General features: G+C 35.1%; 1 protein-coding gene across 2 annotated transcripts; it reads right to left on the reverse strand.

The window, feature by feature from the left end:
- Positions 1-411: 411 nt before the first annotated feature.
- LOC133851718 (flowering locus K homology domain) lies at positions 412-9,870 on the reverse strand. Of its 2 annotated transcripts, none has more exons than XM_062288270.1 (7): positions 9,715-9,870; positions 7,140-7,461; positions 4,152-4,404; positions 3,003-3,151; positions 2,638-2,910; positions 1,553-1,747; positions 412-731 (listed from the first exon to the last, which is right to left on the reverse strand). In XM_062288270.1, exons 2-7 carry the CDS (start codon positions 7,449-7,451, stop codon positions 555-557), a joined length of 1,359 nt encoding a protein of 452 aa, XP_062144254.1. In that variant the 5' UTR covers positions 7,452-7,461; positions 9,715-9,870; the 3' UTR covers positions 412-554. The 2 variants fall into 2 exon arrangements, with proteins under 2 accessions (XP_062144254.1, XP_062144255.1); XM_062288271.1 differs by lacking the exon at positions 9,715-9,870 and adding an exon at positions 5,805-5,984 and having other exon boundaries at positions 7,140-7,277.
- Between the last annotated feature and the right edge of the window lie 7,187 nt (positions 9,871-17,057).

Below are 17,057 nucleotides of genomic sequence, written 5' to 3' on the forward strand. Positions count from 1 at the left end.
TGCGTATGATAGGAGACAACGAAGGAGAAGAAAAGAAAAGAATAAAATAAAATAAACAAAAGAAAAATGTAAAAAGTACTATTTTAATGATATTGGAAAAAATTAAAGGAAGCTGCTGTGGAATATTTTTTTAGAGGGAAGCAAAAAGTGGTTTTGTTCCCTATATTTAAAGAAAATGGTTGGAAAGCTGCTAGGAATGCTCTTAGCAGTAATCTTTGCCATGAATCCCCATCATGAGAGGTGGGCTCCCAGGTATTGGAGTCTATGCCACATTGCCACCACCATAAATGGAAGCAAGTTTAGAAATTGGAATATATTAACCCAATCAACACAAGCAGCCTGCTTAAAATACAGACTTCAAAAATTTGCCAACGTTGAATAGGGTCATCCATAAAATAATCCTAAAGCACATGATGAAATCTAATGCATGTAATGAAAGTTTGGCATGAAAAAAGTACACTATTACAACTTACCTAAAATATTTTTTTGGTGAGTACACTAAATTTGCAATAATGACATTAATAGTCTCAAAAACAACAATCCAATCAGCTGGCTCAGTACCCATAGTTAGAACCATAGACTGAGCCATAACCTCCAGCATGGCCTGAATTTCCAGGGTTGGAAGGTGGAGATGCATAAACAGAACCATGAGCTGCATAAGAATTATAACCTTGGTCTGTAGTCCCACCTGTTTGCGCCTGTGTTGGTGCCCCAGCCTCGGCCATGAAATTCTGCCGCAACAGTACAACAGAATGTTATTCAACAATTTGGAACAACTACTCCAGAATTAGCCAAATATTATAGGTGTGCAAGAGGTAAGCCGCTCACAAGTGGCTTGAATCAAACCATGGCTTCACTCCGAACGTTTATTAAATGAACCAAGCTTGAGCAAAGAATTACACCTCAAACTAATTAAGCAGGCTCAAGTCCAACCCCTCCCTTTCTTCTAACTCCCAAAACACCCTAGCAACAACATCCCTCCCTACACAGAGGCTTCTTTAGATCAGAGTACATGCAAACGAAGAAGAATTGTCATCACCATGCTTCTCTGGTTTTTGTGGTTTTTAGTCTACATACAATGGAGAAACGATGTTGTCATGATCATCTTCTTCCTTTCTTATTTGGTTCTCTGGCTCTCCTTGTTTTCAATCTAAAGCTCTTCATTTTCTTTTATTTTTTTAATGAGTCTTGTGGTGCAATCTTAAGTTCAGGTTTAAGGTCCTTCCATCTTTATGTATTATTTGCAATATTTTAAAATTTGATCAAAACAGGTGAAAAGGTTTTTAATGCATTTTGTAATGATCTCAAGGGTTTTCTATAGCCGAGCTCAAGCTTGGTTAACAAAGCTCAACTCAAGCTTCAGCCAACTTGAGGCTGTATTTTCTCCATCAAGCCAAGCCCAAGCAGACTAAAGCTTTGCCTCAAGTCAGCTAATTACTGTTTTACACCCCTAATTACAATGGCAGTTATAAAATTTCTACATACATCTATTTATGACAAACTGTGCTTTAATGAGCATGGGAATAGTTAAAAGCCAGGAAAGGTATCTTGCCTGTATCAGCTGCTGAGCAGCTTGAACTTGGGAAGCAGTTCCACTGATTTCAACTGTCATTTCCCCAGGAACACCCCTAGTTTCTTGTATAGTTACGGTTGCCCCACTAGCTCGTCGAATGTAGCTTATACTTGCACCAGCTGTCCCAATAACAGCATCAGCATATAGTAGTGGAATCTGCATTTGCTGCGTGAGCTGAAAAAACAAGACCATCAATCAAAAATTCAGATACATTAAAAAAGATTATCTAGATTTCCAGGGGATATCCCAACACATGTCCATATCAAGTGCATACCAAGCTAGGGGTTTATTGCAGAACCCCGTTGACACAGGTTTTAAACCCCAACCAAGATGTAAACGGAGCTCAAAACAGAAAAGTCCCATCTCACGTATATCCCCTTGATGCATTTGCATGCATGTTTTTGCAAATCTCCCATTCTCCATAAAAAGTGCATATCAAACTAGGGTTTATTGCAGTAGAACCACGTTGACACAGGCTTTAAACCCCAACCAAGGTGTAAATGACTACAGCTCTAAAAGCTTTAGGAAGAATATCACAGTATTACAGTATTAGCCACTTCAAAATAAGCCTCAAATTACCCACAATGAGGCCAAGAAATTAACATGTCAACGACAGAGAATAACTCCACATTTGTCAACACAAAGCTTCTATCACATTTTGAAACTGCTGGTGAATTCAGAACCTCCCCCCCCCCCCCCCCAAAAAAAAAAAAAGGAAAAAGAAAAAAAGAAATTCCAATTGACTCAAACAGAATGAAACATGATTACAACAGAGATTTTACAAGAAATTAAGCACAGAGATTTTTTTTAAAGATAAGCACATCAATGTTTACAACATACCACATGCCTTTGCTTTTTTTTTTTAGAGAGAGAGAGAGAGAGAGAGAGAGTTTTGGTGTAATTCTTGCAACCACCAGGTTAGCATGCCCCATCACTGTATTTTTTAAAGGTTCTGTAATTCCAGTAAGTATAAGAGATCAAAAAAGTCTCAAGCCACTTCTTTTCAGTAGTTTCTTATCAATAACCCAAAACGGAAAGAAAAAATATAAGAAACAAATAGTAACCTGGGTAACCATTGATGGTGCTGCTTGGGCATTTGACGGCGGGTATCCCATCGGAGCTTCTCTTCCATAGGCAGATATCCCATGATGAGGCTGTTTATCCATAGGAGGCAAGTCAGCAGGTTGATAGTAATTCTCAAGTTGTCGTGGAGGTGGCAGGTATTGAGGATTATGTCCATAACCAGGACCTCCGCCACCACTTGGAGGAACACCTTGAGGTGGACCCCACGATTGGTGTTGTGGTATGTGCTCCATCTGAGGATTCCCCATTTGCATCTGTCAAAAAAGCATAAGTCAACATTTCCATTTCTGGGCAAACTTAAACAGGTTTTAATTTATCGCTTTGGTGATGAAAACTGAATTCTTACATTCATTTCAAATATTGGAATTATGCTCCGATCAACTAAAAACTTCCTAAGATGAGATGCAATTAACTCCACCGCTTTGTGCACACCAGCTGGATCCCCAACAACTTCAACAACCCTATCATCTTGAAGAGCAAAAACAGGCAGGTCTTCTGCAGAAATCATTCAAAAAACTGAATAAGATATAGAGATAAGTTACTGTACCAGTCTGAGAAGAAACTAAGAGATGGAAATTTAGACGCAAACTTATCCATTTAAAATGATCAATTCAGGCTGCCAAAAAGAGAATGCAAGATCAAAAGTGATAGAAAAGGTAAGTCAATTTAATTCGGATATTAGGATTTCTATAGGTTGTTGGTAATAGCCCTCAGAAGGAGATGTTTAAAATAAAGAATATTAAGCGGTGGCAATTAGAGGTCACTGGGGAGTAGTAGTAGGAGAACAATAGCAGCAGTGGACCGGTGGTAACACCAGTGATAGTAAAAGGCAGCAGCAGCATTATTGCCAATTACAGTGAGGTCAAGTGAAAGTAGCACAACCATAGTGCAGCAACAATGGCAGTGAAGACTATGGTTGTGCTAAGGCTGTTCTTAATTTCTTCCTTCGCTCTTTGCAGATTCTGTTTGGAAAGATTGAAAGAAAAAAAGTTATCGCCTTCAGAACCATACATCTCTTTTTGTTTAACAAACATTTGTATCTTGCATTTGGATAAAATTCAACTCCAACTCGAGTATTGAACCCAATAACTTGTCCACAAAATAACAAACACCTGCTCCCAATTTGCCTTCAGCAAAAGCAGAAAAGTAAAACCAGTGCTCCAAGAGTTAGATGGCGCCACTGAAAATCAGATTCTGTCTGTCTGTTGTTTAGACAAACAGAGAAGCAAATTTTATAATGCAAATTTGTTACTTTTTGCTTCAGTGCGCCACAAAGAACAACAACAATCTCTGAAATAACATCTACACACAACCTATTAATGATTTTCTCAGAATCAAAATGCATATTGATCAATTAGTATGATATAACATTGCAGCAACAGCAAACAAATAGAGATGTGAGGCAACTCAAGAAGAAAGTTGATCAGTATGTTGAGAATATCTCAGAAGGAAGTAAGGAAAAGTTTTATAGAAAATAAAATCTAATTTAAAAAACCTGCTCCAAGAACTCTAACGATACAATTAGACGCTTCTTGAATGGATTTAACTGTTCCTCCCTGTTTTCCAATCAAACTTCCAGCTTGAGAGGCTGCCACTAAAAGCCGCGTCGAAACCTTGCCCCCCATGCCTGGTGGAGCATGAGAAGAATCACCCTCCAAACCATCGACAATGCGTTTGTGGACTCTCAAAAGGCCATCCATAGCTGGAGGAAGAGAAGAATCAGGCTCCTCCTTGGCAGATACCATTACCTATTCAAAAGCAACAAACAGAAACATCAACAATAGGCATAAGAACTAAGATCCACAAGCACATTAATATTTTTCTTAAAATACAGAGAGAATAGGAAGGGTCGCACAAACTCTTCTCGTACAAAACAAAATTACCATAACAATTACCCTTTAACACTTCAGGGAAAAAAGAAAGGTTACCTTGAACAATAAGGACAACGTGAAAGACTAATAAGAAAGAAACGTCTAACATTAAAAACAAACACTCAAGAGGAGCCAGATATAAATATATATGTATTTATATATTGATAAGTTCAAGAGGGCCGGATATTTAACTTTATGCAACATTCAGAAATGGAGATAAACTTTCAAACAGTTGTATATCTAATCTGTTAAGCATAGATCTTCCAAACAAAAATGTTGTAAGGATAGGTTTTAGATGGAAACACAGGATGCACATGCAATACAAAAATCGAAGAAAGAGGCATTTGCAACCAATTATTTACCAGAAAAAAATAAGTTAAACAACAAGACAATAACCATCCACACCCCATGCATGCCCAACACAGCTTCATAACTTCATCATACTGTGTTTGTTGCCATTTCATTGGAAACAGGAATTTTAACAGATATTTCAGGCCAATGTCATAGTAGTAATTCTGATGGTACCAAGCAGGCCTATTTGTGCTGGGCCTTCCAAAAATAGTTTAACTGGGTTATTCTAAACTGGTTGTGTGTGTGTTACAGAAAATATGTGACGCCTAGATCTCAAAGTGATTCATAAAGCGAACAATTTGACATCATGTATAATAGATATCGAACATGTTTTGTAAAACTGCACCAGATTTAATATAATTTGTATTGCAAATTTGTAAGCTCCAACAACTTTCAAAAGTAAATAAACAAAAATGGTTAACAACCTATGACAGCCTACATGCTTTTCTTTTCTTTTCGATTTCTTTTTTTGAGGAAATTTAATGTTGGTTGCATTAGTTACGGATAGAGTTCCTAATATCCAAAGAACCTTACCAGCTTATATAAACTATCGAACCAGTATCTTCATATTGTGAAACAAGTTGCAGCATTAGGCACAACCACTGTTTTTTTTTTCTTTCTTTCTTTGCTTTTAAGAACCAACTAGTGGCTTTTTATGCTTTACACATTAAATTTTAGTTTGTAATATTGTGCTTTTTAACAAACTACGGCACTATGAGGACATATAATTTAGAATTTTACTCAAGTAAAATGTACTGAGAATTTTATATTTGATATAGTTGCTTTTTGGCTAATTCTTCGTACGATATTTATGAGCAGTTTAGTATTTACAGTAATCTCTGCATCATGTGATTGCGGATTACAAGTCTTTTTATGGTTGTTTACAATCTGTGGCAAGACATCAATCATCCAGGTTCTGAAGTTACCAGATAGAACGCAGAGCTTCTTGGTACATGTGTTCGTACAAGATGCATATGGTTTTTCCAGATAATCTTTTCAGCACTTTGTAATACACAATGCTGATCCCTGCAATCTGGATCTTTGGTTCTTCAAGTTTGAGATCTTATTGATGATTGAGTAGTTGCCTTAAAATTTGGAAATGAAACCTGCACAGATTCATTTTTGTTATTACAATAGATGTAACTATAGTTATATTTTATTGATTGCTTGCCTTGATGCTTCCTTATCTCTTTATTTTTATTTTTTTTAGTTCTATTATTTTAAAAGTTGATTATATTACAATGCACAATCCATTCCCATCTTTTGTTATGTTTCTTACTTATCAAAAAAAATTCCTTTGTTATGTTTCTTATTTAGGTTGTTTCTCATAGTTTAGATAATTTTCTATATTTGGAAACAAAAGTTAAGAAGCGACTACATTTATAGAATGTATAAATTATATTGGTCATAAAGAATGTAACCCTAAATGTTCAAAATAGGCAACTAGCATATATGGAGAATGAATGAACTCCTAAAATCTTAGACAAAATGGGGATCCTAATTCTCATTATAACAACTAAGAATCACCAATATTGGATAGAGGATGACATTGTATTAGTTTGTAATATTAATCCACTTATAGACCCAGAATTATAAACAAATTCATAATACCACATCTTGTTTCCAAATGTCCTAATGAAATAAGTATACACTTAAATACAGATTTGAACATGGATTAAAAATGAAGAATTGTAACCTCTTTGTTATAGCTTTTAACTGGCAAGGCGATTAGTTATCTTCACAATTAAGAAAACCATAGCAAAAATCAGAAGCGCTCTCTCATCTAAGTTAAATCTAGCAAATTGACAATGTCATATTATTATATGGCTGACATTATCAGTGTCATACATACATACATCAAGGTCAAACCACAAAAAAAAAAAAAAAAAAAAAAAAAAAAAAAAGCATTAGAAGTTTTTAAACAATAATCAAACATTAGCCAGCCAAACTAAAGATCTGAAGAAAATTTGAAAAAATTAAATTGCCGCACATACTTACACAGCTAACTTTATCCATAACTATTTTGCAATGCACAGAAATTGCTAAATATGCTCCAAGTAGAAATTAAAGTTACCAAAAAAGAGGAGAATATGATTAATACTCGGTATGGAAGCAACAAGTTGATCTACCCAAAAATAATATATATAAAGAAGGCGAAACCGCCAAACAACCTGCATTAACCAGTTCGGCCTACCAGCCTATTCATAAATCTTCAATGAGGAATAAACTGAACCAAAACAAGAAATTAGAAACAAACTCACAGCTCTTTCTGCTGTCCCTGGAGGACCATCAAGAATTTTAATGCGAGCTCTTGTCTCCTCAACTATTTTTTTGATGAACTCCCCTTTGCGTCCAATTATACTACCAACCTTTTGTGCAGGAACCAACATCCTGAAAACACTCTCTCCAGGCCATCCAGGCCACTTCTTTTCACTACCTCCGACCACAGAATCTTCATCACGCCCTTGCTTTTGTTCAGGCTCTGAGTTTTCAGGAACCAGATCAGGTACTTGATCAGGAACGTGATCAACTTCAGGTTCATCAAAACCTTGATCAACTTCAAGGTCAGCCATAAGTGTTGTGCTGAGGTAGTAAAACAAGATGATCAATCAAAAATATCATCAAGAGCATAGAATATCATGATAAAACCAAAACTCAGCAATTAATTAAAAAAAAAAAAGCACTCAAAACTTTTTTAATTTTGATAAGTAAGAAAACTTCATATATAAGCGTAAGACGCCCCTAAGTACACCGGAAGTATATACAGGAACAACCAAAGCTAACCCATAAAAAGAAAAACCCAAACAAACCCATAAGGACCAACCCTAAAACCTGCATGCAGCACCCACAACACCCAGAACTGCAAGAAACCCAAAGCCCAAAAAAGCCCCCCAATATTCACCCAAATCTGCCCAAAAGCACCCAATCCCAACAGAAAAACAAACCCAAAAATCCAAAAAAGCCCGAATTACATCTGAAAAGCAAACCCAAAATACAAATCAAACCCCAAATACAAAAGAAAAGCCACAGCTACAGCCAAGAAAAAGAAAAAAACTACAGTCGGTGGCGCGTGAAGTCACGCACGCCGGCGTGTGGCGCTACTGTCCCCGTCGCGGCGCTAAACCAGCCGGAAAAACTGTCGGACGCCGCGGAATCTGCTGGAAAAGCCGCCGGAGGGGCGCGTGCATGGCGAAGAGGTCCCCAACACCGTAGATCTAACTCCCAAACTTCAAAAAACTCCCTCGGCCACGCGAGCCGGGACGACACATAGCGTCCACCCGCAGCAGTGCCAAGTGCCAACGACAATGAAAGCCGGAGCATGACGGCGAAACCACCGGTGAAGCACGTGCACTGGTAGGAGGACCCAAACACAGCAGATCTACAACCCATGATGCAAAAGAGCCAAAACCCATGCACAATAGCGCATCGGCCAACCACGGAAACGGCGTCAACGGAAGAGACGGGAACATACCGGAGAAGACCCAACCACCGAGAACTACACCCAAGAAATAGATAAACCCTAAGAACCCACAGAGGCAAAGGGAAAGAGAAGACGTGAGGAAAGAAGAGAAGAGGAAGGGAGGAGGGAAGAGCTGAAGAGACAAAGCTCTTCCCTCCTCCCCTGGAACAGCCACAGAAGGAGGAGAAAGAGGGGGGAAGCAGAGGATTTTGAAAAAAGGGTGGAGAGCTTCTCTCTCTAAAAAATAGAGAGAGAGAGAGAGAGAGAGAGAGAGAGAAAACAAAGGCTAATTTCTCAAAACTAGTAAGTTTAAAACTAAAATCCAAGCACTAAAGTTTCTGGTGATATCTTATTATGATTCTTTGTCCTATTATGATAACTTTACCCAAATATATATCGTTGATGATAAGTGAAAGTTAAGCTGGAAGTTTAAATGGACATGACTTTAGCATAGATTTCTCACATCGAAATTCATTAAAAAATTGAAATGATACAGATGGCCTTTAAAGTGAACCATTGGTCTTGAAGCCAAACCCTGAACTTCAATTAGAGCCATCATTTTACTTTTTCTGAAACGATAAATCAGAAAAGAGCTTTCAACAAATTAATGTGTTGAAATTGTTAGTTGCATAAACTATTGTGCTTCAAAGAAAAAAGGAAATCATCAAAGTCTTCACTATTGTGCTTCCAATCATCATATTCATAAGAGGCCATGTCTCAGGGAAAGATGTGTATCTCTAAGGAGTGCGCGCACACAAACAAACAAACAAAAAAATTGCTGACTCTCATTTGACAAACTGCTCACTTGGGCTACATTCTGGAATTTTCAAAATATTAGTACTACAAGCATATCTGACTGGTTTCCTAGGCTAAATTAAAGTTATATCCAAGGCTGATCTCCCTGATTCTATTTTCTCTGTTTTTTCTCACCTCAACACCAAAGAATGTATGGCATCAATGAAAGAACTCAAAAGCGGTAACCGCTAACCAATACGGATGGAATAAGCAAAGAAAAGAATAAAACATGGGTATTATCCAACAAAAAAATGGATACTCCTATTTGATTGGCAGAACAGTGAAGAAAACAAACTAAAACTAAAAGAAAACAAACAACATAAATATGTCAGCGAAAATAAAAATCCAAAGAAGTAAGTAAGTAAACCCAAAATCCCCAAGTTCGCAAGGTCTTCACCCCAGAAACTCACTCCAAAACGCTAACCTTAGCGGAATAGAAACAACCATGTAATGAATAAACAAAATGAACCCCATTAAAGGTCAAACTTAAAGCATTCAATTACCCAGGAAAAAAAAAAAAAATACGTAGAGAAACCGTGGAATTTTATAGATTTATATAGAACAATTTCTTTGATACTTACATGAGAAATTCGAGATTGAAGGAAGTAGGGCTCGGGAAGAAAGAAGAAGCAACTCCTGTTTTAGGGTTTCGAAGGGTGGGTTTAGAGAGAAGAGAAGAGAAGAGAAGAGAACAGAATAGAGGAGAGGAGATTTTTATGTGATTGGGGGTAAGTGTGTGTTATTGTGTATTGGTATACTATCTTTTTGGGATTTGTATTTGTGGTCGTCTCCAAGATTTGGATTTGCATGTTGACCTACTGACCGTTTGAAGTGACCATACTATCCCTCAATATTTTTGTGGTTGATGGATTGGGCTGGCACTTGCCACGCGTCCAGTTTCTAAATGGGTTAGCAAAAATTATTATCGGTACATGCAGAAGCGAATAACGATTAATAACCGTATTCGCATTCGCATCTGCATACCTTTTATATGTAATATATTTTTAATGAAATTCACTAAAATGACGTCGATTTAGTGTTACCTCATATGTAGATAGCGATTTTTCAATATTTTTTTCCTTTACCAATTATAAATACATGATACAGAAAGACAAATAATGTATGAGATAGAAATTTCATGGCAAAATGATTATTAGCAAGTGTGATATGAAAAAAGAAAAGAAAAAATTGCAGTAAAAAAAAACCCATATTTACGTACTAAAAAGTATGAGTTCACACCACATTTCTCAATTCTAGGCCATTCTAAGGAATAATTCCATAAACTCACCCAGGTGATAGTATTAAGAGAAAGACAGTATAATAATGAAGATAATGAGTATTATGAAAGTAATGGAAGAAGATGATGGAAGATAATGATTTAAAATAATTTATCAAAATAATTCGAAAACATAATACAAAGGAGAATCATATAGTGTAGAGAAAGACAGAGTAATGAACATACTTGATATTATTGATTCGAAGAGTTGAGATGATACAAAGCCTTGATGCGAGGCAAGATAAGATACAAGGAAGGGGAAGGGAATAGTACTGATACAAGGATACAAAAGATTCAAAAGGCTAAAAAGACTGATAGGCGAGATAGGCACTTAAGATGGCTTACAAGTTTCCTCTCAAAATACCTCTGCCTTCTAAACATAACTTACAAGCCTTTTATAGGCGAAAATAAAAGGAAAATTACAAATATCAACAGTAGAAAATATTCTACATATCTTTTGAACAGTAAGGTAGGTAATAATTCAATATTTCGTAGCAATAATGTTGGCAGCAATAATTCGACGTAATTCTGGACAACAGCAATAATTCGATATATCACGTGCCTTCTGAACAGTGAAGCACCAATAATTCTTGAGTAGGTAATAATTCAATGTTCCATCCGCATGACTTCTGAACAGTAATGCAGCAATAATTCTAAGTCTTTTAAGCATCATTTGTCTTTTGCGTCGGCTGGTAGGCTGATAATTCATGAAGTCTGAATCAAAAGTCTTCATTCCATTAATTCAAAAGTCTCTTCATATCATAAAGTTGTCATAATGTATCTTCATAAAGTCTTCATATAATTAATTCTTCCTATTTAGTCGTCACTATAATAATCATCATATAAATCATAATCCTGATCAGAGAAAGTAGGTTGCCATTCATGTTCTGGATAATCACATATGAACGTATCATGACCCCATTCATTATAGTACGTGCAATATTCTAATCGTTCTGTACCATCTGAATCTAATGCAATGCTTTTATCTATAATATCCAACGGACTTATGTCTGTCTGATTTCCCCATTTCTCATTCTGGTAATTATACTTGCTTTGATGAAGAAGTTTTTCCCAAATTCCTAAATTAGAAATATCTTCTCCGAAAATAATAATCCTATCATTCTTTGCTAAGACTTTTATAATTGGAGATAATTCTTGGACTGCATTTATCATGGCCTTTTTCTTAAAAATTCTCCATAAGTTCATAATTCCTAATGGATCATGCATTTTAAGAGGAATCATTCCCATTCTTAATTCAACTATTTGATCACTACTAGAAGGATTGATTAGGATGCAATGCTGGGCTGGCTTGACTTCCATATAATTCTCTGGATCAAATTCTGGGACTGTACTCCAAATTCTTAGGACAGTAGTCTGATTAAAACTCATACCCTTATGCCTTTTTCTTAAATCATTATGTATAATTTTCACAGTATTACAGACTATGAGGGAAAAGTCACGTAATTCTTCATTATACCTGACAGGATAATATGATAAAAATCCTTCTTAAAAAAGCTGAGCTCCTAATTCAGGATTTCCTATTTCATAATACTCCCAATCTCCATTCATTCTTTGCTTGGATATACCATAATCTTTTTCAGGAATATAAATTAATCCCGGAAAACTACAATGAGGTTCAAAAACCCTAAGAGACTTTTCACCAAAGTCCTTTTTATATTCTATATCATCTCCATTGGCAATTATCATCATTCTCTGAATCCATCTGTCAAAATATTCAGTATATAAAGGATCATGGAAAATAAGATTTTGGATCTCGCCAGGAAGGTCAAGAACCATTTGTCGAGCTGTTCCCATCTCCTTAGGACTAATTCTTTGGATTAGGTAGATCTCAGTGGGAGATCTGGCCCGATTAATAATTTTAGCCGCTGGCGGATTATTATAAGGAGCAATGGATTGTAGCAAAATCTCATTGCAGATTAAATGATATTCGAGGGCTTTCATGGATTTTTCATGAAGATTTCTGTGTTTTTTGATGAAAGCTCGAGTTAGATTATCCAATAGTATCTGAATATGAATATGATAATTAGTGGTATTATCCCTTAAAAATTTGGCAGAAGTTTGAAGAACTTCTTCCAGGATGATACTATTAGTGTGATCCGGATTAAGAAACTCAATCCGTTGAGGAATTTTCTGTAGAATTTCCCCTGAAAATTCTTCATATATATATACATATTATGATTCCTCATTTCCTTTGTTTTGTTTTTTGTTTCAATTGTTATGTGGGTTTTTTATTTGAAGTGATATACTAAAATCATGGATTCAGCAAAGCTAATCCTAAATCTCCTTTACATTGCTTGTCCATTAGTGGAGGAGATATGTTATCTGCACAACTCTTATACAACGATTACACAATAATACGAATGTGTCCAACATTTTTTAAAAAAATAAAAATGATGGACACATCAGCATTATTGTGCAAAATTGTTGTGAACTAATTTTTACATTACATGTCCCGCCTTTTGATAGCATGAATAGATTTTAGCGTTAAAGTTTTGTAAATAAAATGTTTAAAGCTCTGTTCATTTCGACGTAAAATGTTTTTCATTGTGAAATATTTTCGACTAAATAATTTTTTAGGAAAAAAAAAATTCATGAAAATATTTTTCGGTGCTTGGCTCGTATAAAAAAATACCAATGACGTAAAACGGAATCCGACAACATCTGGCCGCTGTCGCCGGATTCCGGTTGTACTGGTTAGATTCCAGCCAATTTGGCCGAAAATCCGGCAAAATCGCTGGATTCCGACAAAAATATCCATATTCAAACCACACTGGTCAGAATCCGGACAAAATAGCTGGAATCTGACTGTACTAGCCAGATTTCAATCAGTTTGGTCAGAATCTGGTATGCCAGAACCCAGCAAAGTCACCGAATTTCGACGTAAATTTTCAGATTCTGGTCAAACTGGCCGAAATCCAAGAAAAACGGCCGAAATTCGGCTATACTGGCTGGATTCCGGCGACAGTTGTCGGATTGGTCGTCGGAATCCGACCAGTGCTGTCGGATTTCGGCAATCGAATACTAAAATTCAATGATCTTCAGCAGTAGAGTTAGGTTACCAACAAGCTACAATGCCAGGAGGTGGCGAATTCCTATAAGCTTGCGTGCAATAATAAAGAGTTTAAATTAAAAAACACGATTTACGATTTTTAAAACTGTAAATCGTTTTTCAAAAATTAAAGAAACTTTTACAGTCAAATTAAAAATGATTTCTATTGACCATTATTTTCGCCCCTACCAAACACCGAAAAATGCCAAAAATATTTTTCAAAAAATATTTTACGTCAAAACAAACGGAGCATAAAATTTATAAGATGTTATTTCAACTAGAGGCTTTGGTGTTATATTTGATGTGAGTTTGTGGCATAAGAGAAAATAAAAATTTTGTATTTTCCTCTGTGAATATTTCATTTATGTAATAACGTCATGTAATAATTCAAATAATTTTACTTATGACTTGTATTTAAAGACGGGGGGTCACTTTTACTTATGATATATTTTTATTAGTAATTAAGATGTATAACTTTTGAACACTTGATGTATGTAGTTTTTTTTTTTTTTTTTTTAGAAAGATGATGTATGTAAGTTGGGTTAATGTAATGTTGTTAGAACTTTAGAGCTCTATACAAAACTAATTAAATTTTAAAAAAATATTAAAAAAAAAAAAAAAAAAAACTTATTAAATTAACCAAACCAAACCCGAACCAACAGTTCAAAATCTTCAACCTGAGTTAACTGATACCTAAAATGGTTCCATTAGGATCGGGTTACCCAATTAACCCGGCCCACTTCCATCCTAAAGAGTCAGTGGGTTTTTGTCGAATTTTATAGCCCAATAACACTCAAACGATTGCAGGCTGATATGTTCAGCCACGGCCCACAGGCCTAGGATCAACTCAAATGCAATAAATAACAAAAGGCTTTATTTATGTATAAAGAGATTTCTCAAATTTTGTGGCGTGATTTTTGTACTCCCTTTCTAAAATTTATTGCAATAAGTTAAAGAATCCATGCTTGGAGACTTTGAAATATTTCAAAAATGATCAGTTTTTCCATAAATACATTATTTGGGAATTTCATCTCTCCTATAATATAGTTGCTGAGAATCCACAATTCTAGGTTTAGAAGGAGAGATCATCTCCAATGAGTCCAAAATAACCTTAACTATAACAATAATAATAATATACAAGGAAAGCATAACTTTAATTTTCAAATAAGTGGGTAGAAAAATGCCAACAAAATAACACGAATGACGTGGAGTCTCCGTGCCAAAGACTATGTGTAGTCTCAATCATTATCGTCGTTTAAGCTAAACTCTGATTTTTAAAAGTTTATCGATGCAAAGATGAATGTGGAGTCTTCATGCCAAAGGCCATGTGTAGTCTCAATCATTATCGGGGTTTATCTTATACGCCGATATTTAAAAGTTTATCAGTGTTTTCGTTGAACACCGGTAAGCACCATATTTTTCAAAATTTATCAGTGTTTTCATTTAACGCCGGTAAATACCAACTTTTTAGTAGTGCAATAATGAGCGTGGAGTCTTCGTACCAAAGGCTATGTGTAGTCTCAATCATGGGACTCAAAATACATAGAGACATTAGGGAGATAGTGGTGTGGTCCAAATGCAATCACTTGTAGGATGTAACACACACAAGTCTGCCTCAACTTTGCTTCCTCTGTGTGTAACATGTTTGTAATTATTTTCACAATTGATTACACGTGCGAAAGATGTAAGGCAAGTAAGGTTGACATTGCTTTTTAAGATTTTTTTTTTCTTTTCTTAAGAAAATGATTTGAAATTTAAGTAATGGGACAAGATTTCTTATGAATGTTCATCTTATATATATTTTTGATCAAAACGAGTGGAATTTCATTCAATAACTACCTATAGCGTATACGTTTCACTTTTAATGATTTAAAAGAAATATAACTCGTTTGGTTTGCGAAATAGACCCCAAGAATAGAATGACTATTCTTATGTTTATTATGGGTCTATTCCTTAGAATACCTATTCCCATTAGAATACCCATTCCTTTACGAAAAGGAATAGCTATTCCTCTAAAAAATGAGAGGAATAGCTAAAGGGTGAAAAATCGAAACCCCACCCCTTTAACAGTGGCTGGCCGACCACCCCAATAGGTGGTCGCCCAGCCACAAATGGCTTCGGGGGTGGTGCGACCACCCTCGGGGCCACGGCCACCCCCAGAGTCACACGGGGGTGGCCGCGGCCACCCCCTATATATTTTGTGGGTGGCCGACCACCAATTGTGGTGGTCGGCCACTCTATAGTTTTCAATTTTTTTATTTATTATTTTTAAAATTTATATAATGTGAGGTTTTTTTAGTAATTTTGATTGTATTCTAATTAATGTATATTAGTTGTTACCAAACTAAAGATTAAAAATAATCACTCCATTCCATCAGCTTCTATTCTTAGGAATAACTATTAATTTTCTTAATGGAATAGTCATTCCGTAAACCAAATGAGGTCTAAAAAAAAAACAAAGGAGAAGATTAAGCAGTAAAGTACTCACCCCAAATCCAGGCTTCCTGATATGCACCACAAAAAGGAAAAATAATAATAATAATAAATAGTAAGTCAAAGGATCTAGGTTCATATATTTTACTCTTCTTTTTTTTTTAAAAAAAAAAAATAAGAATCTTTGGAGAAAAGCTTTCATAACTTGTGGTGATAATTTTATTCATCCGAAAAAGTATTGTAATGATTTTGATGTTAGGTTTATCTGAAGTAATTATGGAAATTAGGTTTGCCAGAGTAAAGGTCACATGCTTCAAAACCATATATATGTGCTTGGGATTAAAGACTAGTCACTTGTGCAAAGACAAATACGCAGCCATTTAAAAAAAAAAAAAAAAGAAGTTCAAGAGAATTAACTGAAGTTTTTTATTCATAAACTGTAAAGAATACCATAGAATATGATATAAATGGTCCATATCAAAATAAAAAATCATATATATATTTTGTCATAAATCGAAGTGGGGGAAGTTCATAAAAAGAGAAGAAGAAGATAGTTTATCTAATTAAATCAAACGGTGCAATCTTATCATATCAATAATTAAGTAATAATCATTCATAGTTTCATACTGAGTTGCAATAAAAGTATAAATAGTAATGATATTTACTTTATATAAATAATAAATAAATTAATTAAGCAACCCATAAACAAGTTTGAACTCGTTCTAAAAATAAATGAATTAAACTTAAATATATATTGTAGCTTAGTAATAAAGCTCGAACTTAACTCGTACTACTCCAAACAAAATTAAACTAACCAAACTTAAATTTCTAACACTCTTAACACTCTATTCGATTACAACCCTAACAATAATTAATTTCGTAACAAAAAATTAAGTCATGACACTTTTCTTAAAATCACTTTAGTACTTGTAATATGTTTTTTATACTCGGGCTCGGCTTTTATTTGTATTGGTGTAAAATTATTTTTTGAAAAATATGTTCATATTTTTTGATGTTTGGTGCGGCCGAAAATCGGTAACATACAGATTTATCAAACTTTTTTTTAGTTGTTGGTTTTTTTGGAGCACAAGATATTGTTTTGGTTTTTTTTTTTTTTAAATAAAAAAAAAACCCAAAAAAAAACA

Source organism: Alnus glutinosa, chromosome 12 (genome assembly GCF_958979055.1).
Source record: "Alnus glutinosa chromosome 12, dhAlnGlut1.1, whole genome shotgun sequence".
NCBI lineage: Eukaryota > Viridiplantae > Streptophyta > Magnoliopsida > Fagales > Betulaceae > Alnus > Alnus glutinosa.